Source organism: Scomber japonicus, chromosome 12 (assembly GCF_027409825.1).
Source record: "Scomber japonicus isolate fScoJap1 chromosome 12, fScoJap1.pri, whole genome shotgun sequence".
Taxonomy (NCBI): domain Eukaryota; kingdom Metazoa; phylum Chordata; class Actinopteri; order Scombriformes; family Scombridae; genus Scomber; species Scomber japonicus.
Window position 1 is genome coordinate 10,874,930 of NC_070589.1, and position 24,505 is coordinate 10,899,434.

The 24,505-nt window shown below is 39.7% G+C and overlaps 4 protein-coding genes across 4 annotated transcripts; 3 read left to right on the forward strand and 1 right to left on the reverse strand.

Annotated features, from left to right (window-relative positions):
- The first annotated feature begins 574 nt into the window (after nt 1–574).
- Nucleotides 575–6,607, forward strand: LOC128369583 (acyl-CoA-binding domain-containing protein 5A-like). Its single transcript, XM_053330660.1, has 12 exons — nt 575–656; nt 961–1,084; nt 1,333–1,405; nt 1,953–2,097; nt 2,285–2,323; nt 2,747–2,980; nt 3,604–3,819; nt 4,850–4,944; nt 5,510–5,693; nt 5,871–6,079; nt 6,279–6,455; nt 6,563–6,607. Exons 1-12 carry the CDS (start codon nt 575–577, stop codon nt 6,605–6,607), a joined length of 1,623 nt encoding a protein of 540 aa, XP_053186635.1.
- Nucleotides 6,608–7,832: 1,225 nt separating this feature from the next.
- On the forward strand, nt 7,833–16,049 carry yme1l1b (YME1-like 1b). Its single transcript, XM_053330386.1, has 18 exons — nt 7,833–7,998; nt 8,538–8,672; nt 8,756–8,939; nt 9,291–9,380; nt 9,662–9,771; nt 10,388–10,538; nt 10,780–10,863; nt 11,236–11,409; nt 11,552–11,704; nt 11,861–11,993; nt 12,426–12,488; nt 12,650–12,762; nt 13,015–13,170; nt 13,377–13,528; nt 13,643–13,769; nt 13,873–13,946; nt 14,045–14,131; nt 14,232–16,049. Exons 1-18 carry the CDS (start codon nt 7,966–7,968, stop codon nt 14,373–14,375), a joined length of 2,163 nt encoding a protein of 720 aa, XP_053186361.1. The 5' UTR covers nt 7,833–7,965; the 3' UTR covers nt 14,376–16,049.
- Nucleotides 16,050–16,288: 239 nt separating this feature from the next.
- On the reverse strand, nt 16,289–19,107 carry LOC128369356 (patched domain-containing protein 3). The gene is made up of 4 exons (XM_053330382.1): nt 18,394–19,107; nt 18,177–18,298; nt 17,914–18,059; nt 16,289–17,808 (listed from the first exon to the last, which is right to left on the reverse strand). Exons 1-4 carry the CDS (start codon nt 19,105–19,107, stop codon nt 16,289–16,291), a joined length of 2,502 nt encoding a protein of 833 aa, XP_053186357.1.
- A 1,740-nt stretch (nt 19,108–20,847) lies between these two features.
- Nucleotides 20,848–24,250, forward strand: LOC128369383 (ras-related protein Rab-18-like). Its single transcript, XM_053330415.1, has 7 exons — nt 20,848–21,031; nt 21,438–21,493; nt 21,611–21,672; nt 22,364–22,436; nt 22,729–22,847; nt 23,150–23,216; nt 23,940–24,250. The coding sequence occupies exons 1-7, from the start codon at nt 20,964–20,966 to the stop codon at nt 24,110–24,112; spliced, it is 618 nt and encodes a 205-aa protein (XP_053186390.1). The 5' UTR covers nt 20,848–20,963; the 3' UTR covers nt 24,113–24,250.
- The last annotated feature ends 255 nt before the right edge of the window (nt 24,251–24,505 follow it).

Consider the following 24,505-nt stretch of genomic DNA (forward strand, 5'->3'; position numbering starts at 1 on the left):
GCTCTGAAGGCAAAACCAGAGCGAGTACTACGTCTCCCATACATCACCGCGGTTTAAAGCCCCTCTTAGAGGGGTTTGTGGGTATTGAAGGAGTAAGCGTTGAGCCCTCAACCATTATTTACGAGGCTTGTGTCAATAAAAACTACATTTCCCACATATGTTTTAGTCTCCAATGTTGACTGTTTGGCTCATCCTTGACCGGAGTCGAGATTGGTTTTCTGCTGCATATTGCAGACAGACACCCGGCTAATGATGATTATTGCACCGGCGAATGTGAATTGTATGGTGAGTGTCTAACAAATCAACCATACAGATAAACATTTTATATTTAGAATACAAACAGTTCAATCTAAACCTATACGGGCTCTATAAATGATCCTAAAATCTCCTCGATTAAACAGAAAACTGTGTGCGTCCATAGATAAGATAAGAAGCTGCAGTGATGTATAAATAGTGTTGACCTGTCCCTTGCTGGACACTTTCTGAACTGCCTCTTTTTTTCTCTCCAATAATGACTTAATATTCTTGTTCAAGATGTGAGGACTCCATCCTGTCATCCTTGTTGGGACTCAGCATGGCGCAGGAGGAGGACGAACACAGCCTGGAGGCTAAATTTGCTGCTGCAGTTAAAGTGATCCGGAATTTGCCTGAAGACGGTGATTATTCTAGTGTATATGGAAAAGAATGAAAGTGATGGAACTGTTGGGCTGATTGGAGGTGTTTGGTTATGTGGTGTTGAGTCTCTGCTTGTTGGTGTGTTAATACTCCAGGTGACTGACCTACATTACAGAGCTTTTAAGAGCTGATTAACTGAGTCAAGTGCAATAGCATCTCAATGCTTTTAATACAGTTTCAAGTTGGCCTGAAGTTTGAAAAGAGTGGCTTATAACTTTAGCAATTACCTTTATGATGCCCCATCTCTGTAATGACTCCATCTGCGCTCCTTCCTTCATTTCTCAGGTCCTTTCCAACCGTCTGATGACATGATGCTCATGTTCTACAGTTACTATAAGCAGGCCACCTTTGGGCCGTGCGACATGCCTAGACCATCCGGCTTCTGGGACTCAGCTGGAAAAGCTAAATGGTGATTAATTATTATATGTTGTCTTAATTCACATGTACAGTAAGTGTTATAGTTCACTGTTAAATGGTAGTAGAGTAGTTGTGGTTAATGGCCACACCAGAGACTGTTCCTGCTACTACTGTTTCACACTAACCTGAAAGAAAACATACATGTTAAATCCATATCATAATTAATATGGACATTTTCAGTTATTCAATGCTTGCTTTCTTCTCAGTGTTTAATGTTGACCCATTCTTTTGTGTTTCCAGGGATGCATGGAGCTCTTTAGGAGATATGACAAAGGAGGAAGCCATGAGGAATTATATTGAGGACATCCAGCTGGTAAGTCCTTTCAGGGGAAACTAAAGCTGAACAGAATCAGCATAATGAATAATAAACACACACATCAAAATGTTTTTAAATGCAGGTTTTCTAATAGCTTTCTGATCTCCACCTCTCTAAATACACCGAATAGAAAGACAGTTCATTTGAATCTGATGCAGCTTATCTTTAAAACTTTTAAGAATTCTTAACAATAAAACAGTCTCTTTTTTGTTGTTTGCATATTTGTTTAGCAATGACGTACCTTTTAATTAACAGCAGACATTGCTTTTGCAAATAATTTTCCGCCTCGTAGCACTTAAGTGGCATTCATGCCCTCCAGTGAGCAGCTGTATATAATCAACCTTAACTGACTGACTCTACAGATAAATTAGACAGCATTTACAACATCTATTTACATGTAATCTTCCTGTGACTTCTTGACAGTCCCACCACACCTATTATACATAGTTTTATTCTAACAAGTTTTATTCTAACAATTTCAAATTATTCCTATGCTCCTAATCTCCTTTTTAACATCATCTCTATGATTTATGTGTGTCATTAGTTTTTGGAGACCATGCCGATCTCAGATGAAGTGTCTGACCTGGTGCTTAAACTCGGCAACTTCTACGCTGATGTAGGAGGAGAAGATGCAGAAGAAAATGAGGTGGACCGGAGACCCTTCACCAGACCTTTTGCGAACCATGCAGGTATTTTTCATTATCAGAAATCTGCCATAATAAGTCCATATTTGAAGGCACATCAAAGGAAAAAACTACAAAGCAATCCATTGAGGGCACTGCTGCTCAAGTGGGATGTAATCCTGCTGTTAATTCTCTTTGAGAGATTACATTTTTTCACAGAGTGAGCCTTTCTTATGTGTCTTTTTATCACTAGATGAGCTGGTCAAGCCATTTCAGAAACCGGTAATGGAAGGCAAGTCTTTTGTGTTTGCAGTAGACTTAGAGCTGAAAGATTGCTGCTTGTGGTCCCAGAGTGTAGGCTGTGCACTTTTTTTATTTTTTTTTATGACCTAATTAAATTGCTTTCCTTGGCCTTTCATTTGACTGTCAAAGACATCGTCCTTGGCTGAATTCAGCGTAACTCAAATGCACTGCAGTAATTGTTAGGACGTAGTTGAATGAGAGTTTCTGGGTGTAATCTGTCATGTATTTTTCTGTAAGACTTTGTTCTGTAGTTAGTCAGTGTGTTGGTTTGTTGGCTTGCATAGTTATTTGTGTTTTTGTGATGTAGATGTAGTGTGTGCCTCTAGTGGAGTGTGTGTCACTGCTTCGTGCAGATTAACGCTGTACAACATGTAATCTGATCAAGAGTTAATTGTTTTCCTTGCTTGTTCAGGCTACGGGGATCTATGGGATGATATACAAAACCATCAGGAAACAGACTGTGTTCATGGCATGATTGTCTCTAGTGAGGAAGCAGAAGGAAGCAAAGAAAATAGTGAAATAGAGAGAATAGAGGAAAGTAGTAATTGGAAGCAAAGTGATGAGGAGGAGGAGGAGGAGGAGGAGGAGGAGGAGAATGGCGACGAAGAAGACAATGCAGAAGATGAAGACATGGAGACGGAAGAAGGTATCGATCTGTAGTTGTAGTTGTTTTGTGCTGTGAAGTTTGCTGCGTTGTAGACGGACACACACCAACAGAGCACCAAGTATTTTCTGCATAATGTAAAAAAAGAAAACTCCCTCTTTGCTGTAAGTGCTTGCAACTGTAAGTGTGAACAGAACGACGTGTGCTATGCGGTCATATATGAGGCACATATCAGAATATATGCTGTATGTCGATCCTCATTTCTAGACATTAATTTTGTTTATGCACTACTTTATTTTATTTGATCTGTCTATTATTAGTTTAAAAGGGAGTAGGAACAATTATCACCGAAGACCAGGCAGCTCACATTACTTACATTTCCATTCAAATTTAACATCCTTGAGTTCTCTGTTCATTTGAAGTGTGTGAAACATACATAGTTTTCTTGTGAAGTGACTGAACATGAAGTGTTTTTCCTCTGAATATATTCATGTAAATGTGTGATATTTAGAATGCTATTTTAGTGAGATAAAAGAGAGTCATTTGCATAGGTTCACCCAGGGTGAAAAATAGCTAAATACATTTTTTTTTAAGTACATAAAAAAGTTCTCTCATTCTTAGTATTCTCTGTCAAGCTATGTCTCCTGTCTCTCTCCTTGTATCAGAGTGGATGCCTGGCTCAAGGCTGCTGGCAGGGGGCAGCAAAAGGTGGAGGTCTGACACCAGGGGGTCCAGCAGCAGCGTGGAGCCCAGCATGTCCTCCATCACCAATGGGACCCACAGCTCCCTCAACAGTGAGGTGGAGGATGAGGAGCTGGCCTGTTCCATAGAGTCCAGGGCACAGAATAATATGTACATGCACTTTAACGGACACCTGAGTGGTAAGAAAATACATGCGTGCACAAATTACTCATATGATTGTATAGCTGTGTATAGAAAAAGGACCAGATCTAATGACACGTACCTCAGACGGTCTATGTTGATTATTATTCTGCAAAATCTTTGATATATATATATACATATAAGGATGAATGTAAGATAATTCCCATGAATAATTAAAAAAGCAGTAAACAGTAACAATTCACCACTAATGTCAAAATATTTAAAGATATATGTATGTAAGTCATACCTTAGGCTTCTTTATCCCTAAAACAGACAGCGTGCACCAGGAGATATAGACTCTTTAACCTTCCTCCCGGGTCCTTCCTCTGTCCTTCCTTCCTTCCTTGATCTGTCCTTCCTTCCTTCCTTCCTTCCTTCATCTGTCTTTCCTTCCTTCCTTCCTTCCTTCCTTCCTCAGATCAAAGTTCAGCTGTCAGGGTAAAATGTTCCCTCCTTCTGTCCTTTCTTCCTTCCTTCATCTGTCCTTCCTTCCTTCCTTCCTTCCTCCCTCCTTTCCTTCCTCCCTTCCTTCTTCCTCCCTTCCTTCCCTTCCTCCCTCCTTTCCTTCCTTCTTCCCTCCTTTCCTTCCTACCTTCCTTCCTTCCTCCCTCCTTCCTTTCCTTCCTTCTTCCTTCCCTTCCTCCCTCCTTTCCTTCCTTCTTCCCTCCTTTCCTTCCTACCTTCCTTCCTTCCTCCCTCCTTCCTTTCCTTCCTTCTTCCTCCCTTGCTTCCCTTCCTTCCTCCTTTCCTTCCTTCCTTCCGTCCTTTCCTTCCTTCCTTCTTTCCTTCATTCCTTCCTTACTTGAGGTGCAAATGACATAACTAGTAAGGTCTGTTTAAGGGTTATAGTCCAACCAACTTTATTGAATCTGCTTAAATAAGGATAATTAAATGTGAAATACAAAATTTAATAAACATTGCCTTTTTTAATATAAAAAATATGACACATATTATTTTACTCAGTAGATGTACAGTAAATAACAGTACATGTTTTTTCATCATTGGTGTGCTGTGTTCTGCACCCTACAGATCATAGTAATGCTGCTCCTGAGAAAAATGTCCGATCTACAGACTCAGATAATGAGGAATTCTGTGATTCAATGGAGCATCTAGCCATGGAAGAGGTGTGATATCCTTCCTCTTAAATGTGCTCCACATTAAAGCATTAGTCTCCACAACTTGTGAAATAAACACATATGCTTTCTTGCTTGAGGGTTGGGCGAAAATGTCAATATCTCTCTCAGTGTCTGTATGTTAAATATGAAGCTACAGCCAGGAAACAGGTTGCTGCTTCTCTCCAAAAACAGCAAGCTCACTACAGGACGAGGCTTAAGGAATTTGCTGGTCAATAAATATTTCTACACATAACCTCCTGTAAAACCATAACCTGTTTTTTTACAATAGGGTTTTTGTACAGATAACATGGCAATTACTTTCCTCCAGTCTTTATGCTATAGGCTGTAGCTTCATTTCTTTTATGGGTTAATATTTGAGTTGTATCAATCTTCTCACCTAACTCTCAATATGAAAGCAATTATGTGTATTTCCCAAAATGTCTGTCTCCCAAACTGTTCATTTGTCAATAGAATAGAAACAAAGTTGTGAAGAGCTACATTACAGTCCAACATGAATTGAAGGTGTTCTGGTTTATTAATAGCTATTCAAACTGCACTTGACTCTCATTTTTAGCTGTCAACATCAAAAGTCCAGTCACCTGGATCAGGAGCTGCCTCAGTGAGGCAAAATGATCTGTGGTTTGAGAGCAACACCACTCTGAATGAAGGCGAGGATCAAGTACTCACAGGAGATTCCTACCTTAAAGAAAGGAGTAGTACAACCATTCACAACAGCTCTTTGTCAAGAAGAGAGAGAGGTAAGGCTACAGCAGTCAACTTTTTTGACTTATACTGACATTGCATCTCTAATGTACTTCTCTCTAAAAATATGCTTTTAGGTTACCTTCCTAGGCATTTAAAGGCATCACAGGTTGGCACACAAACACAGTTGTGTGTTGTAGCTTTCATCTGTCACTTTCTGCCTCCTGTTTCAGGGTCGCAGTCACCAAAAACCGCCTGCAATTCTCAGTTGTGTGTCAGTGTCGATGCTGCTTGCTGTTGCGTATCGCAGCACAGACATCCTGACCGTGTTTCCAGGGGAAACATCAACGAGCAAATAGCAACGGCTCTGCTCAGGCTGCAGCATGACATGACCAACGTGCTGCACAGGCTGCACACTCTGGAGGTGCTCACCGTGTCACAGGTAAAAAAAACTCTGGACGCTCTGTCACATTCTTGATTACAAACCATTTTTACTACAGTGTGAATTTCGGGGTAAAATATGTTGTGTCACATTTTTTTCTTATTTCAATCAAGTCAGGGTCATCTTCACCGAGGCAGGAGGACTCACTACCTTTAACACGAAAGGTGCCTCTAAAAAATATTTTCCATGTTTGCCTAAGATTGAAAAGTATCTAGTTTGGAAACAAGCACTGCCTTTACACCAGTTCTCTGTTTTTATAGTTTCTGAGACCGTCTTGGTGGCCTTTCGACCACTCTCCAATCACAGTGACATTGACAGCACTATGGCCTCTAATCGCCCATTGGCTTGTCCAGCTTTACTTACAGCGGAAGAGACGGTGAGCAGAATACTGATCAAATGTTTCCAGGTCTATCATCACTGCTTTATGGTTACACTATCCACAGACAGACAACTAAAACTCAGTTTTAATTCTTTTCCTCACAGGAAAATCACCTGAATCAGTTGAAAACTGCTGGCATCAATCAGTGAACGCTGGGTGAATTAGCTGCACATCTGTTTGACTCACAGATGAAGCACCACAGAGGAAATTGAATGAGAAACTAGCAGAAACTGACTTCAAGAAGTGTTTTTAGGTGTTTTAGAAAGGGAAGGTGTGTGTAATATTAATACAGGGACGTTTGCTTTGTTACAGTGAATCTAGCATTAGGTGGTGATCTGCTTTTTGACATGTCTCAGTTTGGATCACTGGAAACTCAATATCTCATACGGTAACAGTCAACTTTTAATAGTCATACATTCATGATAATACCATAGCTGTGAACTTAACTGGTGCAGATTTTTTCTTATCGTCATCGACAATTATTTAATTGTGCATTTAACTGTTTATTTAAGGTTCTTTTTGTATCAAATGTTACTCAGTATTTTTTCTGAGAACAAAGGACATCAGCCCTTTATATTGTCTGACATTTATTTTTAGACTAAACGGACATTTAAGGTGACAAATATGGTGACATGTGTATATATGTATTTTATAGCTTCAGTGCAATTGTATCACATATTGCACTTTAGTGCAGACAATCCATATAGCATTATATATATATTTATTCATTGTTAGCTGCACTGACTAAGGAGTGAAAAGAGTGTAGTGCTTTCAAATATACAATTATAAAGCATCAGCAAATAAGTATATGTTATATAATTTGGTGTTGTTAAACATGAAATAAACTCATACTTGGGACAAACTAATTCAACTTTTGTGAATTTCAGATTTTGATGCTCATAAGTGGCTGCATGTGTAAAAGTGGTGTTGACTGCTTATGAACTACTGTGCATGAAATATATGTAAAACAAATAACAAATAAAAGCCAATATCATATTTTTGATAATTCAGACTAATTTAGAATATAATATCATTTTAGGATAACTACAACTAAAAAACGGAATTCAACCTCGCCAGTAATACAAAACTTGATTGTGTCTAAATGGTATCCCCAGACCCGCGAGAAGATCTCGCGAGATTGGTCATTTTAACCCAAACCATGATTCTTCTGTAACCCTGCCCCAATGTTTTTTGTGCCTAAACTTAACCAACCCTTAACCACAGCGCTGTCACATCATAAAAACCCAAATATTTTGACAAACGAGCGCAATTAAGAAACAGCGCCCGCAAATCTCGCGAGTTTCACAAATCTAGGGTAACCATCCAGACACGACAATAAAATGTGTTACAACATGATAGAGGTCACATCCGGTTTGTTCTCAGCTGTCGGACTTGCTATGCATGCCTACAGAAAGTTAAAGTGAAAGCAACAAAGACGTTTACCTCTTGGGGACATAGGTACAACTTGCGTAGCTTAACGAGCGTCTTGTACCTGTGAGGATTGAACATGTTTTCCCTGACAATGACCGTACAACCACAGGTAGGAAAACCCAGTGACGTTAGGCCGAGCTAACATTAGCATTGTTGTTGTTTTGGTCTCAGCCCGGTGAAGTTGAACGTACTAGCCTGCTAAGTTAAACTCAGCTCTTATCACTCATACTGCTGTCGACCTTTCCTATTGCAGTCAGTGGACACTGTATTAGTATGTATGTCGTGAACTGAAATAAATGTCGAGCAGGACGTTGAGAGGAGCCAACTTGGTGAACCGCAGTGGTCTGTTGAGTTCAGGGTGTCCTTAGCTGCCAGAAACTGCGTCAGTGAGCGACATGTTTGACTGCTGACGGCTGGCATATAAACAGCAGTGTAATTGACTTTTCTACTAATAATCGATAATCACTTCTGTATTTAGAACTAGACCATAAACTTGATGCAGTTCATGTAAGTTGGTAAAAAAAATGCTTCACCTGGTTGCCACATCAACACAACCAACATCTCAGTTGATAATGGTAACATGTATGATCTTTCCTAAACGTGCATAACATGCCACTTTCCTCACTGTTGGCTTACATGTGATCACAGGTGACTGTACCCCTAAGTCACCTCCTCAACGTCCTCCACTCTCTGAAGAGTTCAGTGGGGAGCAGCAGCAGTGCCACCAGCAAATCAAGAATACACAAGGAGCATGCCTCAGACCCAGAACTACACTGCTCAGAGGTAGATGTGATGATACCTCACACTTTCAAGCCCTGCATGACGCACATTTCTTACACACACATTTATAATGCGTGTGCTTGCAGCCGATGCTGAATCTGCGGGAGCTTGGCTTATCAGACCTGGGAGCACAGCAGCTGGATGACTTGGTGAGCCATGTGTTACCACGTTTCAGCCCACAGGAGGCATCACTTCCATATGGTATCGGTGGTCAAACAGCCTGGAGGACTTCTCATCTCTCTACATCCTCCTTTTTCCACAACAAGCATGGTAGGAATGTGTATATTTGTTATGAATAAGCCTCCCATCCGTTACCTTGTTCCCAGTTAAGTAGATGAGCGTGACCTCTGCTCCTTTTAAACACAGTGTTGTGCATCGGAATGCAAGGTTTCAGTCAGGAAGCTGGTTAGCCGAAGCGGTAAACTTTCACTAACCAGTGTGTGGTGTATTTTTTCTTTTTTTTTTTTCTTTTATTCTTTTGTGGTCACTCTAATAAGCTACTAGACGAAAGTCTGATGAAAGTCTGTTTTCATTTCCCCTTTTTTCTGTAAGAGGTCACAGTAAACAGTATATTCATTTCTTATGCATGTGCACTAAACATATTTTTTCCTCTGTTCCCAGGGTTCTCATGTGGTTCCATGTCAGCCCCAGTTTTTTCCAGGCAGCACCCCTTTCCCCTTCAGTCTTTCAGCACAGAGCCTCACTATTCAGGTAACCATGAGTTAGACACATGTGTAAGCAGTGCAATAGTTTTTCACTGATCTAAAGCTTTCTACTTTGTTGTTACTAATGAAGGAGCAAATACAATTGTGTCTGTAATTTGAATGTGATACAGAAACAGTACTCCTGAAGGAATGACAGATGTTCCAGTAATGATCAAAATGATCAATTTAATGTTACTTTTGCTAATTCAAAATCATATATTTTCTGTTTTGAAGTTTACTTAAACATCATCTACTCTATCTTACATCTATCTTACTCTATATTTCAAGTCTGGGTCCAGAGCAGAGGCTTTAAGACTTTAAGGAACAAAACCAGAAGACTACAGTCATCCTTTGACCGCCCAGTAGAATCTGAAGGGTTTACACCATCTTTCATGAAGGTAAACTGTCATCCATCTTTTAATAAAGGACACAGTTTTAAAGTGTCACTGTGTGGGCCCTAACATTTTGACTTGACTCAGGCGCTTTTTACTAAGACAGTGATAGATAGATTGTTCATCCAATCACCTGTCAAATATTTCTTGAAAGTGCCTGCCCTTTTCCAAACAGTCGTCAAGGATGACTTCTCATATGGTTCTGTGTAACAAGCCATCTGACTCATCAAGTTAGTCATATGCAAACAAAGGTGTACATTTGTTCCATTAGATCTGATGCAAACAAGAACAATGAGCAAAAGTAATTGACAGTCAGTGTTGCTGCCTAGCCGATGTCACCAACAGGCTTTTTCATGAGTGAAATGGATGGCGTGGTTTTTCATAGTGAGTTAGTCAATACTATCAGCTGCTATGTTAACTAAATTATTGACAGCAGCAGACTTTCCAGTTGCCTAGCAACATATAAGAATGCTTCCAGCTCTTCTTGTACACTTCAGTATAAAAACAGAGCAGGTGCAGCTTGTGTTTTCAGGCCTGCACGCGTGATCACCTGGAGAATAAAAATATGGTCAAGTGTTTTGGCTCTACGAATACTGCTGATAAATCATGCCTCGTCCTGCAGGGTTTCCTGACACGTGACAAGGGGATTGAAGTGGAAAATCTAGACAGCATATTGAAAAACAAAAACATACCTGATGGGCAGCAGGACTCTTTTAAGAGGGGCTTCGCTGAAGGTTTCCTGAAAGCTCAAGCCCTGACACAACGCACGCAAGGCAAGTTTTAATAGAGATTTTCTCCTCTCTTGAAGACGGACGATGCAACTCATGCCACTTGACCTACCTGTGTTTCTTCTTCTGGAGGTTGAAATGCTGAAAGCTTTAATGTACATGACAGTTGTATTACACTCTGCATGAACAAACATTTGACCATACATAGCCCGTAAACCGAGGTTCCAATATGAAGCATTTAATAGTACTGATGCATAGTTTTCCTGTCCTGTATCCATCTGTTCAGACTCTTTGAGAAGGACTCGTCTCATCTTGCTTGTGCTGCTCCTTGTTGGGCTCTATGGTATCTCAAAGACCCCCTTCATATCGGGTAAAGGCTCCTTTTCCCCTCTAGACCTGTTTTTTGATTTAATGGTTGACGTGAAATCTGCATATATGTTGATATATTAATAGATTAAAACATTACTATTAATAATAACCAAGCTCAGCATTTACGTGGCAAACTAATCCTTACAACATGTATTAACCCTGAAAAGAAAAATAACTAAGCTTGTCATGAGTGAAGGTTTTGAAGTTCCTTGCAGGCAAGAATAATGAATTCTAACTTATGGAGTTGAATTACTAATTCATGCCATAGATGTAGTCGTTAAATAACTATTAATAATAGAGAATGCATGTTTTGTGTTCATTAACCATGTCATGCAGTGTGATTTTCGAACTTTAATCTAACCATTTTGGACAGTGCGGTTCCGAACCACATCAGGCCTGGACTCTGCAGTGGATCCTGTCCAGATGAAAAACGTGACATTTGAGCACGTGAAAGGTGTAGAGGAAGCTAAGAATGAGCTGCAGGAAGTGGTGGAGTTCCTGAAAAACCCACAGAAGTTCACAGCCCTTGGAGGAAAGCTGCCAAAAGGTAGAGCTATCACACATGTGCTATACTCTAAAGATTAGTTATAAAAGATGAGTTTGTGGCAATATTCCAATCAAAGATTTATTTTTTAAATCTTTCTCTCATTCTGTCTTATCGTTTTTGTTCTTACCTGTCTTTACCCTAGGCGTTCTACTGGTTGGCCCTCCAGGGACTGGTAAGACCCTACTAGCTAGGGCGGTGGCAGGAGAGGCAGATGTGCCATTCTACTACGCCTCCGGGTCAGAGTTTGATGAGATGTTTGTTGGAGTGGGAGCCAGCCGCATTAGGAACCTTTTTAGTAGGTCTTTTGACATTTGAATTATTCTCTCCCTCCCTTTTTTTCTTCTTTTAAAAGCTATGTAAAGTTTACTTCTCCTACCTCAAGGATTGTCTGATTGTTTCACTTCCAGGAAATGACCCTTGATCTCATCTTACTGCCTTTTTTTATTCTCAGGGGAGGCTAAAGGTAATGCTCCCTGCGTGATCTTTATTGATGAACTGGACAGTGTTGGTGGAAAAAGGATTGAGTCTCCCATGCACCCTTACTCTAGACAGACCATCAATCAACTACTTGCTGAGATGGATGGGTAATCACATTTTGAACAGTTTAACTGTCTATCATGTTGGGTTAGTTTAATTCAGATTTAATTGTAAATATATTTGTGGTCAAAAAGCAGTGTTGCATTTGTATCCAACAGAAGGCTGGTTAATCTAGTAAAGTAGGGAATCAGACAAATTATTCACATTGATGCAAAAATCCTGCAAATCCAGTTCTATCATAAAGAAATCCTGCTCACTGATTTGAAGCATTGCCTTCAATTAGTTTATACAACTATAGATAATTCAGTTGCATTAGCCAAAAAAGACGCCTAACACGATTAAGTGCAGCTCTGGTCAACACAAAAATAACTGCTTTGTGACATAGATTAATTTAAAGTGTGGTGAAGTTTCTTTTTGCAAAAATCAAGAGAATTACTGCAGACACTGACCTGCATGTACACTGTGTTAATATTTTGCAGATTTAAACCAAATGAAGGCGTGATCATCATCGGAGCCACCAACTTCCCAGAGGCTTTGGATAAGTACGTTTACCTCTGAATTTCTTCTTGCTACTTTATGAAAATGTCGGCACTCCTTGTCAGTCATAAAGTATACACTGTAGCTCCGGGGCTGTTGATGCACTGCTTCTGAGTTGTATGACACAGTGTTGGTAACTCGCTAACCAGCTGATTTTTCCTTTCAGTGCACTGATCCGCCCGGGACGTTTTGACATGCAGGTGACTGTCCCCAAACCAGACGTGAAAGGACGCACGGAGATCCTCAACTGGTACCTGAAGAAGATTAAAGTGGATCCAGGTGTGAAATAAGCAATCCTAGATTTGCTGCAATATGTTTGTTTTTTTTAATATGATATTTCAGCCACTATGAAACAGCAAATACAACTGCTTAGCACAGCACAGACTGTATTGTTGGTACAGTATTTTTAACAGTATTTTTTAATAAGATGACATGGCGAAATATTTTATGAATGTTTTTTTTACTGAAACCCAATCTGAATACTAAACTTACCGGGAATCCTTTATGGATGATGTGTATTTATCTCTGCAGCTATTGAGGCCAATATCATTGCCCGGGGCACGGTGGGATTCTCCGGCGCTGACCTGGAAAATCTGGTAAACCAGGCTGCCCTGAAGGCGGCAGTCGATGGTAAAGACATGGTCTCCATGAAGGAGCTGGAGTTTGCTAAAGACAAAATCCTAATGGGTGAGCAGCGACATAACTTTGCAAGTTGGTTTAAGACATGCTATTTACTTGTTTCTCTTCCATTGTTACAATATGCTGCGTGTCTCTACAAATCCCTATTCTGCATCTGTCATAGCAAAGGCTTAATCAGATACTAGGACTACTCTTATTAAACTAATAATATAACCATAATGGTTTTATTTTCTGTCTCTTCTCTTTTCCTCAAGGCCCTGAGAGGAGGAGTGCTGAAATAGACAAGAAGAACAAGCTTATCACAGCATACCATGAATCAGGTCATGCCATTGTAGCTTACTACACCAAAGACGCCATGCCAATCAACAAAGCCACTATCATGCCCAGGGGGCCGAGTCTGGGACATGTAAGGAAATCAAGAATTAATAAAGTAAATAGCTTAACTCTGAATATATATTTTATATTACGTTTTTAACTCTCTCTCTCTTTTTCTCCCTTTTTCACTATGTCCTCTGAACAGGTGTCCATGCTCCCGGAGAATGATCGCTGGAGTGAGACTCGCTCTCAGCTGCTGGCCCAGATGGACGTCAGTATGGGCGGCCGTGTTGCAGAGGAGATCATATTCGGTCGTGAATACATCACAACAGGTTAGATAGAGCTCCTAAAGGAAAGGGAACATTGTCCGAATTTTAAAAAGGCAACATATACTGTACCTGTATGGTTATAAACATGTCAATTCTTGTCCTCCAGGAGCATCAAACGACTTTGATAGTGCCACCAAGATCGCTAAGATGATGGTGACCAGATTTGGAATGTGTGAAAAGGTCTGGTCATAATATTTGTACAGCACATCCTTGATAATCTACAGTTTTGCCATATTTTTATGTATATTTATGATCCTGCTTCACTGCCTCTCTCTCAGTTGGGTGTGATGACCTACGCTGACCTGACGCAGCAGAGCCCAGAGACGCAAGCAGCTGTGGAGCATGAAGTCAGGTTGTTATTGAAGGTGTGTGTGCTTTTCTATATTTAGAAACAACTGAACATAAAAACTAGTTCAACCACCCAGTCATACCTTTCCTGTTTGACGTCTCTCTTTCTGTCTCAAGGACTCTTATGAGCGTGCCAAAGCCCTCCTGAAGTCTCATGCCAAGGAGCACAAGAGCCTTGCAGACGCACTGCTCATGTATGAGACTCTGGATGCCAAAGAGATCCAGCTGGTCTTGGAGGGCAAGAACCTGGAGAGCAGATGAAACCAGCCAGGGTGACGGTAATTAGGGGGGTCAATGAGGAAGATTTTAAGAGCTCAGGGGTTACAGAGATAGGCTAGGGCCCATGAGCTGTGAATCAGAGACAAAGTATTTTGCCGAGTGCTCGTGGGGGAGGATGTCGTATCTTCATGCTGTCACCTTTGTGTAAACTCATATATATTCCCAGATATGTAGGGACGATTTCATGCTTTCCAGCATAGGAATGTGTTTGATAGATGTCTGATTCCAGATAAAGATAATGTTGTGAATGTTGCTCAGGTCACTTTATCAGTTGGTAGGAGGAGATAATATGTGAATGTCAGTTGAAATTTAAAATCAGTCGCTGGATAGGATTCTTATTTCTCTTAATTGTCAACAAATTTGTAGAAATTTAGACATTCTGTTAAGCCAAGTCTAAATATTCCGTTTTTTATCCCGTCGATAGGAAATTCTGAGTGGCATGTACCATCAACCCAAAGAGCAACTGTTTGTTGGCCTCTAGTGTTTGTGTTTATATGCTATTTGTCTACTATATCCTCAAATCAGATAGGCTATACTCACCTTCAGCTTATGTGTGTCTCAAGCTGCCACCTAGACTTGTCATGTTGCAGTGTTTTTGCTGTGATTCTTTAATCACTGAAAATATCATGCATATACATTCTCCTGTCATGCTGTACCCCTCTGCATATTCCCATATTTGTCTGAGCCCTATTGCTTATTTTAAAGGTGGCCTTTTGGAGGAAATGTAAGCGTGTAAAGTTGAACTACAATATCTCAGCACTTTTTGGCAAGTGTAAAATCAAAAATACACTTGTGCGTTCTTTATGTTCTGTATTTTAATGCTGCGTGTACAGATGTAACAGAAAACTGCTGCTCAGCCTCAACCAGCATGCAACAAGCTGTGTTTATGTAGTGATAGAGCATTGCAAGCTACATGATTTTTAAAGTCATAATGTTGGCCTAATCTATCAAAATAGATAATAATCTTAAGATTATTCAGACAAACTATAAGGCCATTTTTTTCTGTTATTATCCATCACCATCTCTTTTGTACCTCAACACAGAGATTTTCTCACCCGCATCTTATGCTCCATACCGCTCTGTATTGTAAACAAATTCTTGCACATGGCAGCAGAAGAAAGATGCCAGTGTTCAGTATTAACTGGCACCGCTCTGGGTGTTAGGAAGTGTGTCAAACACATGGAGTTTAAGCTGTAACTGACTATTAATTCCATTTGTAAAGTGATATCCTATTTTCTGACTTGTCTTCCTCGTACATTGAAGGAAAATTATCCATCTTTAAATGTTGAATATCTACATTTTGAAACAAATAGTTCCAACAGCGTAAGTGTATATAACCATATTTTAGCATTTTAGAACATTGGTTTCTTTCTTCGTGAAATCTTGACAACCTGGTTGTCAAGATTGCGGCCAGGTTTTAAGTTATACTTCAATCTTTTTGGTTTCATTCGTTTCTCAGCCTTTTACTTGTCTAGCTGTATATATGATTGGAGTGTAATGGGAACATTGTATATAGATGTATAGAAGAGCTTTTATGCTGTGTGCAAAATGAATGGCTGTCTTCTGTTGATTGACAGAATCTCTTAACAATGTGATGGCGATGGTTGATGAATATTGGTGCAACTGAAATTAATAAAAAAGAAGCCCAAATAAAAAGTTGTGATATTTGGTGTGTGGGTCAATGGTTGGGGACATACAGCAGGTTTATTTTTTACATACTTGTACAAAATGTAACATTTGTTTCAAACAGACAGATGGCAAAAGATTTACACATCTAACATATCAAACTAGATAAGATTTTGAACTGTTCTCTCTAATAGTGTAACTCTAAACACACAAAAATAAAATGCAAAAGAAGTACAAACATTTTATGGGTACATTTGACCATTTCTTATTTAACACCACTTCCAACAGGCTGCAAATATAGTCAAAAATACTGGAATAAACACCAAGCCATGAAGCAGCCCGAAAGTAATCACAAGGAACACAATCTTGAAGAAAGTCCTAAATATATAACTCCCCGACATGGACAGCACCACCACTCCTAAAACAGTGGACAATGCTCCTTGCACCATTGGATATCCTAAATGGGCCAGGGCATCCATGGCTTTCCCGTTGACATCACTCTTGGGGCTAGAGACAAACGAGTAAGAAATATGTGCTGAGAAGTCCACAGAGAAACCAATGCACATGACCAGGTTGATCATAGAAATGGAGTCCAGGTGAACACCCCACAGAGACATGAACCCTGTCACGCCAACAGTGACTGAACAAATTGCAAAAGCCACCCATACTGAACAAAGGGGGCTGGGTATCAGGATGAGTGAGACAACTAGCATAACAATCACAGCCATCAGAATGGTTCGAATGGTGTTGTCCATGATCACAGTATACTGGTCAAAGTAGATAAAAGCAGGGTGATACACCAGAAGCTCAACTGGACACTCCTCTGCTGTTTCCCTGAGTCCTCTCATCATGTCTTTCATCTGAGTTTTGTTCAGTGTCTGAATAAAGAAGCGAGAGGCCTGAATCTGATTGTCCGCGCTCCAGCTGATGTCCTGCCTGAACATGGAGTTAAGTTCCAAAAAATGGGGCAGATGGGTTTGGAAAGCCTCTTGCGAATATATGCTACGATTGGTTGCATTTGCATACTGCTGAAAGGACGGCAACCAACCAAAAGTGTAATTTACATAATTCAAGTTTTCGAAATTTGACATGCATGATAAGAGATGCTTCTGCTCATCCTCATCCCAGTAGGGGAAGGGCTGCGTCACTGCCACCATCACATTAGAGCTATATTCAGAAAAGTGTTGCCTTTGAGTGTTGTAGTAAGTACTGATGTAGGAATCATCCAGAGCCAGATTTTTTCTATCGAGTCCCTCCTTCAAGGTAAAACAACCATATACACTAACAGCCAGATAACTAGCATAGATTACAAACACACATGCTTTAATCAGTTTGTGGGTGAGAAATGGGCCATAGAACCGCTCAAAGATTTGACTCATGGGCTCCGTTTCCTCCTTTTCAGTGACTCGATCATAGCTCCCTCCAGCACAACACATACTGGAGCTTTTTGAATCCGTGGGTGGTGAATCTTCCAGGATTTTGGCACATGTGAACCAGTGCTTGTTCTCAGCTTCCCTCCGTCCGTTCAAAGCCATGCAAGCCCCCAGGAAAGTGATGCTGTACAAATAGCAGAAGCAAACAGAGATCCCAGCGTAGAGGCAGAAGGACTGGACTGAGCCAAAGGGCGAGATGGCGCCGAGGAAGAAAGCTAGAGCATCAGTCAGGGTGGTGATGGAAATGGAGATGGCAGCATCCCTGTAGGTGTCAGCCAGCCTTTCGGGAACACTATCCAGGACTCGGGTCCTCTGCCAGCAGGAGATCATGATGAACATGTCATCAAGTCCAATACCTTTAGATTTAAAAGATACAACATTTTTTGTTTAATTTTCTTTCTAACTTTCTAATCTTGGACAGTGGGACGTCCTCGTAGACCTGGATGTTCATAACCACATACCTAATATCATGAAAGGACAGGAGGCAACTGTCATGACAAAAGGTTGGCCAAGCAACAACATCGCACCAAAACCACTCAGGACTGCTAGACCTGTTGAGAGCACCCCACAGGACGCCACCCACACCTTCGTCCTCACATTATCCAACCTAAAAAAACATCAGAGATTTTTAAAAGTCTTTTAGATCCACTGTACAAAATATTTGCTTATATTTGATAAATCAATCCAAATTCATCACAATACATGTTCAACTGATTTTACAGACCTCCAGCATGAAATAATTGAAAATGCAATAGCAATGGCGTAGGTGATGGAAAATAAACTGATGACTGAAGATGGAGATTTCTCAAATTCCCACTGCATCGACATGGAAGTGGAGTATGACACCTAAAGTAGAGATAATTTAAATACATTTAACAAATACCACTTTCTGAAATCCTGAGCATGTTACAAAATCTGGTGTAGGTTCAAATTCTGCTTACCTGAATGGAAGATGATGATTCATTTGAGACCAAATTTATGACACTTTCCAACCATAAGTCTATTTTTGTTTTGTTGTCCTCTCGTAAGTAGTAATGGAGCTGTATGGCTTTAGCACTTTCAACAACCTCTTTATTCAATTTGACACTCCCCAAACTTAAATATAAGGGAATACTCCTAAGGTCATAGTGATACCACGGAAAAGTCAAATTGACAATGTCTATATTATTGGCGTTGTATTCAATAATATCTAGAATGTCATTAGAAGTGCAGGAGCCCATCACTTCTGCACAAACATCTACATATTCAAATGACTGGTTGTCAAACTGCACTACCATTCTCCTAATTTTAAGGTCCAAATCTAAGATGTCCTGAAGTGACTCCACTGTCAGAATATTCCTGTCACTTGTAGCTATAAGTGTTGCATAATTCCCATCTGTGTTCATCCTCAAACTGGAAAACATGGAATCATTTCCTGGAAATGTTTCTTGGATGTATTTCCTCTCCATCTTGGCTTGTCCATCAACTGGTGTGAACTGCTCTTCAATATTGTTGGACATCCTGTCCTTGAGAAAATAAAACCCGCTCCCCAAACATGTTGACAGAATAAGTGGGGCAGTCAGGAACAACCAGGGATGAGATCCAATAAAGGCGCCCATCATCTCAAAACAGAGGCGTAAAGGTCTCTCTATGCAGTTTGTATGGTATCTCATCATAGCTGCAAAAATGTGATTTTGCTCCTTCAAAAATTCTTGCTCACATTTAGTACAGAAACTCCTGAGAGAGCAGTGTGTATTCACAGCTAGCTGTATTTATTGTGCTGCAGACTCTTTTCAGCTCCTTCACAAGCTGAGATTTGCATAATAACGGGGTTGGGCTGCTCTGTAAAGAACAATGGCAAAATAGGTTTGTGTACCAGTTCAGTCAAAGAGTCCATTGAAGAAAAGTAGGTGTAGTATGGCTCACCGATTGCTTCTCAATACTTGGTACTATAACTGGTTTCCCATTGCTTCACCCCGAGGTGATTCTTTTCATGGTTGAGGTGACATAAATGATTAGGTCTCTTAAAGATCAATGCAGAGTAGCAAAGAAACAGAACAAAGACACATTATACTGTATAATGTGGATGTTTATTTAGACAAATCAAAGGTTTCCTGTCTGTTGGCTGACAGTCATTTTCTATGCTACACCTCTCCACTTCTACCAAAAAGGTAAACTAGCAAACTGCAGAAAACATGAAGATCTGTTTAAAGTCTCTGTACTAAGTTAATATCTGTAAAAAAAGACTTCCCATGTGGTGTTACTTTCTAGTATTGACGAGATACTCTCTAACATGTCTGTCAGTGCATATGTTACCTTTTATATAAAGAGTGTACAAATCTAGGAACCTCATTGTTGTTTTTTTACTAATATAGCACTGGTATGGACTGTAACTTATTTGAAGTTGATATGGAATGTTTTCTCCTCAAGAAAGTTCAAAGTTAAATAACTGACCATTAGAATAAAATAAGTATTTTATTAAGTAGTATTATGATGCTTCTGTCAACCCAATGTTGTAAATGAAGTAAATTGTTCCTTTTAGCAGTGGTTCTCAATGTGGGGGCTGGGACCCCCAGGGAAATGAAAGGGGTTTCAGGGGGTTCCCAGCAAAAAGAGGAATAATTTATTTTCACTGTAATTTTATCCAAAATAAACACAATGAAAATGTGTTACTTTTGGATGGATTATAGTCTTGGATTTCATACACCTTCTGTATCCTAATCTCTGGTCTGATTTGTGTCTGTTTAGGGGTCCTTGATGTGAAAAACTTTGAGAACCATTGACTTTTAACCAGTGCTGGGGAGTAACTACTTACATGTAACAGTGTTACGTGGTTATAAAATAAATGTTACTGTAATCTGTTACAGTTATTGAGAAAAAGTAATTAAATTACAGTTACTTATAAAAATGTTGATGACTACAAAGGTGTTTACATCTGGTTTTTTACCTCAGTTTACTGAATAGATAGGCTATTGCTGCTTTTATTTCTGTGAAAACAATGTGAATGATCTCCCTTATTAATCATGTCAGTATCCATGAAACCTGAACTTAGATTTTAGTGGGTTTAATGGGTAGTACACTTACAATAAGAGTTGAAAACATTCATTAGAACATTGCTAATCAACTGTAATACGTTACATTACTTTGATTGAGTAATTGAAACAGTTACATTACTTATTACATGTAAATAGGGAAAGTAGTCATCTGTAACCTATTACATTCCAAAGTAACCTTCCCAACCCTGCTTTTAACACATTCATTGTTCCATTTACTTGTGAGGAGAAAAGTTATCAGTTTCAACAGAGCTTATTGATACAATTTGGAAATTTTTACCGGCAACCTCGCAACGCCTAACAACCTTTTCATTTTTAAGTAGTGTATGTATCGTGACGTCACACGTCGCGGATTGGGCGGAAGTTGCGTGAACAGCAGGCTGTCACTGGAGCCGCTAGCTGCCTGCTGTCCTAAAAACTAGTGGATTTTGTCTTTAAACGCGTCGCCAAGTGGTAGTCAAACAATCTTCTACAGGAATATGGATGAAGACGTGCTGACGACTCTGAAACTGTTGATAATTGGCGAAAGTGGAGTCGGGAAGTCCAGGTATGTGGCTCTGCAGCAAGCTTAGCTAAGTTAGCCTGTTGTGAATGTTGACATTCTTCTTGTTATGTAAGTAACTCCACTGCTCTGCAGCTGCTGCACAAGCTAATTATTAGTGTGCTCTTTTCTTCACTTATTTAGTCAAATACTTGGTGTTGACAAGTATACATAAAGGTGACTTTCTAACGCCAACGTTATATAGCTACAGTTTTCAAACTTTTTACAGCTGTTTTTGATTGCTATTAGATGGGATACTTGTCATCTTCAGTCATGTTCTACATTAAACCTGTTGTCTTCATCCTGAGCTCCTCCTATAATTGACAGAGGCAAATGTTTAATGAGCCTTTAGTGTACTAACAAAAGCCTATCGTCCTGCTCATTTGCCTGTTATCTTTACTTCCTCCAACAGTCTCCTCCTGAGGTTCACAGAGGACACTTTTGATCCAGAGCAGTCAGCGACCATAGGTTCAACTCACACATACATGAACATACATGTGCATACACACATAAACACGTCTTTGGAAGCTGATCATGTATAAAAGATAATTTCTCTTTCCCTCTCTATCTCTTACTACTGACCAGGTGTGGACTTCAAAGTAAAGACACTGGCGATAGATGGAAACAAAGCAAAGCTCGCCATATGGGTAAGACATCAGTTTGCTTTTGTCTGCAGTTTATTTGTGGTGTTAATAAAAACATGGTGAAGTACAGGGTAGTATCCACGAGATGGCGACATTGTACAGACAAAATCATAGTGAGAAATTCACACAGATGAGTCTTTCATGACGGCTCAAAGTGGCTCGGTCCTATCATCAGCACTTAGTGAAGTCACATGTTATATGGCCTGAGGCAAGTGTAAAGCTCATATTGTCTATATAGTTGAACACAACAGGGTGTTCCTTTATCAAACCAATAGAATAATTGCATACATTTATTATTAGTTATGTCATTCAGTTGAATTGGATGAGAGCAAACCAATAACATCACATTTTAATAAAAAGAATAACAACACAACTACATGTAAATTAGATGTTTAACGCTTTTATTTGTGTTTATGTTTCAGCACTCTGTTTTAAGGACTTCACTTGTTCTCCCTGTTTTTAAACATAGCAACACTAAGAAATGTGGATAATTCCCTCCAAGCAAAGTCTTAAGGATTGCAAAAGAACTAAAGGCCCTGAAACTCTGCAAAGAGCCTTTAGGCTGTTGCCAATTTCACAGTGGAATAGCCCTGAGACCTTGTGACATATCGGAAACACATGTCAAAGTGAGAGTCTGGGACTTGACTTGTTTACTGACATTTTCTGATGTTGACCTCAGTGTTTTTCTTTACAGGACACAGCTGGACAAGAAAGATTTCGCACCCTGACACCCAGCTATTACCGTGGTGCACAGGGAGTCATACTTGGTAAATCCTGATCATTTCATGATACAAAACCTCAAGAGATCAATAGATCCCTCCATACCTCTCTAATTTGTCATTTTACTTAATTTTGCTTAATGATTGCTTGTAAATGTGTTAACTTAGAAATTGATTCTAAGCTAAATATCCAAAGTGAAAATGAACAACTACAAGATAACAGTGGTAGTGTTTCTTTCAATGTGGAAAGATTGGAAGATGTTACTATAGTAACATTATATTGATTCCCTCTAATGCCTTCTTTTTTTCTTTTTTCTGTTTGTCTTTTTTTTTTTAACAGTATATGATGTCACAAAGCGTGAAACTTTTACGAAGCTTGAAAACTGGCTGAATGAACTGGAAACCTACACAACACGCAACGACATTGTGAAAATGCTGGTTGGGAACAAGATCGATAGGGTGAGTCTGATTAGAATGCACTTTGTCATCAGCTCACCTCATTGACAGACCTTAGATTGCTGGTACTAATGGACAGCATATGCAGTATAAGGCTCAATGTGCAGGTAATTCATCGCATTCATTTGAGCTAATAATAGAAGAAAATCAAAAAGCACAAAATATACTCATGCGTGTTTTGTTAGTGTGCTCACTAGTTATGGTTGTTGCTTGGCATTTAACACTTGTAACACATTTTGTTAAAACATTTAAATCCCTTACCATGTGTCCTCCACTTAGCAATAATTACATGTTTTGATTTTCAGGATGACCATGAAGTGGACAGAAATGAAGGCCTGAAATTTGCAAGGAAACACTCTATGCTTTTTATTGGTAAGTATCCATGTTAGACTGAAATCAGACGTGGTCAGACATGGTCATTTAAACTAATAGAGCCACAGAATGTAACTTGGTGCCATTAAAACTTACCGTAATGCTGCACTTAAAAGTCTGAACTGTAATTGTGAAGTTGGAACATGTCAAGACGTCACTTCAGCAAGTCGTGCGTTCAGTTTGGGTTTGCTATGTTGTTGATACTGCTCTGGCATTTTTTGAGTCTCTACTGTCAGCGCAGTGCTGAAAGATGCGGCCACTCCAGCAGAACTGCATTATGATTAAAATCTAGCCGGCTTTCATTTATTGAATCCATGTCTACACATGTTCCTGATTCCCATCTCCAATCTGGCCCTCTATGGGAAATTAGGTTAACATTTCTGTGGAGTTTCCATTTTAGAATGGCTAAATTAAGGGGTTTTGAAAAGGGCAGGGCAAGAAGATGTCATGGATTTAATCCGCTGTGAGGATGTCTTCATCCCACTGGATGTCTGTTGCTTCCTAAATGAAGTCATTTCATACTTTGTAAGTCATGTTTGTCAACACTTAGATATTTTTAAAATCTCTATCATTACTGTTACTATGTTTTAAACAAAAAAGATGATGTGTTGTTGATGTGCAGTTCTGTGTTTCTTTTTTTGTAACATTTGAAAGTGCTCTACCAGATTTTTTTTTTTTAAACTAATCTTCATAAATCTTCATAACCCTCCTTCCTTTGTGCAGAGGCCAGTGCAAAGACTAAAGATGGCGTCCAGTGTGCCTTTGAGGAGCTCGTAGAGAAGATCCTCCAGACTCCGGGGCTTTGGGAAAGTGAAAACCAGGGACAGAAAGTCCGTCTGGGGGAGCAGGAGCAGGGCGGTGGCAGGGCATGTGGAGGATACTGTTCCATACCCTGAAAGTGGACAAAACCAAAAATGCACCAACCTGATAAGAATGACTACGGACCAGAAACGGAAAGGAAAAGAGACAACGAAAGCAAGCGGGGGAAGTGGATGAGTACTTTAAAAAAAAAAAAAAAAAAGAAAAAAGTTCATTGTTGGTCAAATGGACTTTGCTGTTTGCACATTTCCTTTTCAACCATCAGCTGTCACGTCACTACTTTCTGTATTCAACATGAACGAAAGGATCATGCTAAAATAGCCTCTTGTCTAAAGAAGTATAGTGTTTTAAATTAAATTAACCGTATCAAGTGCACAACATAGGAGTACACGTCTGGTTTGAATTTATCTTTATGGCAGCAGTGATTCTGTTGTATATTAAGGCATTGAGTTAATAGTGTAGTGCCTATA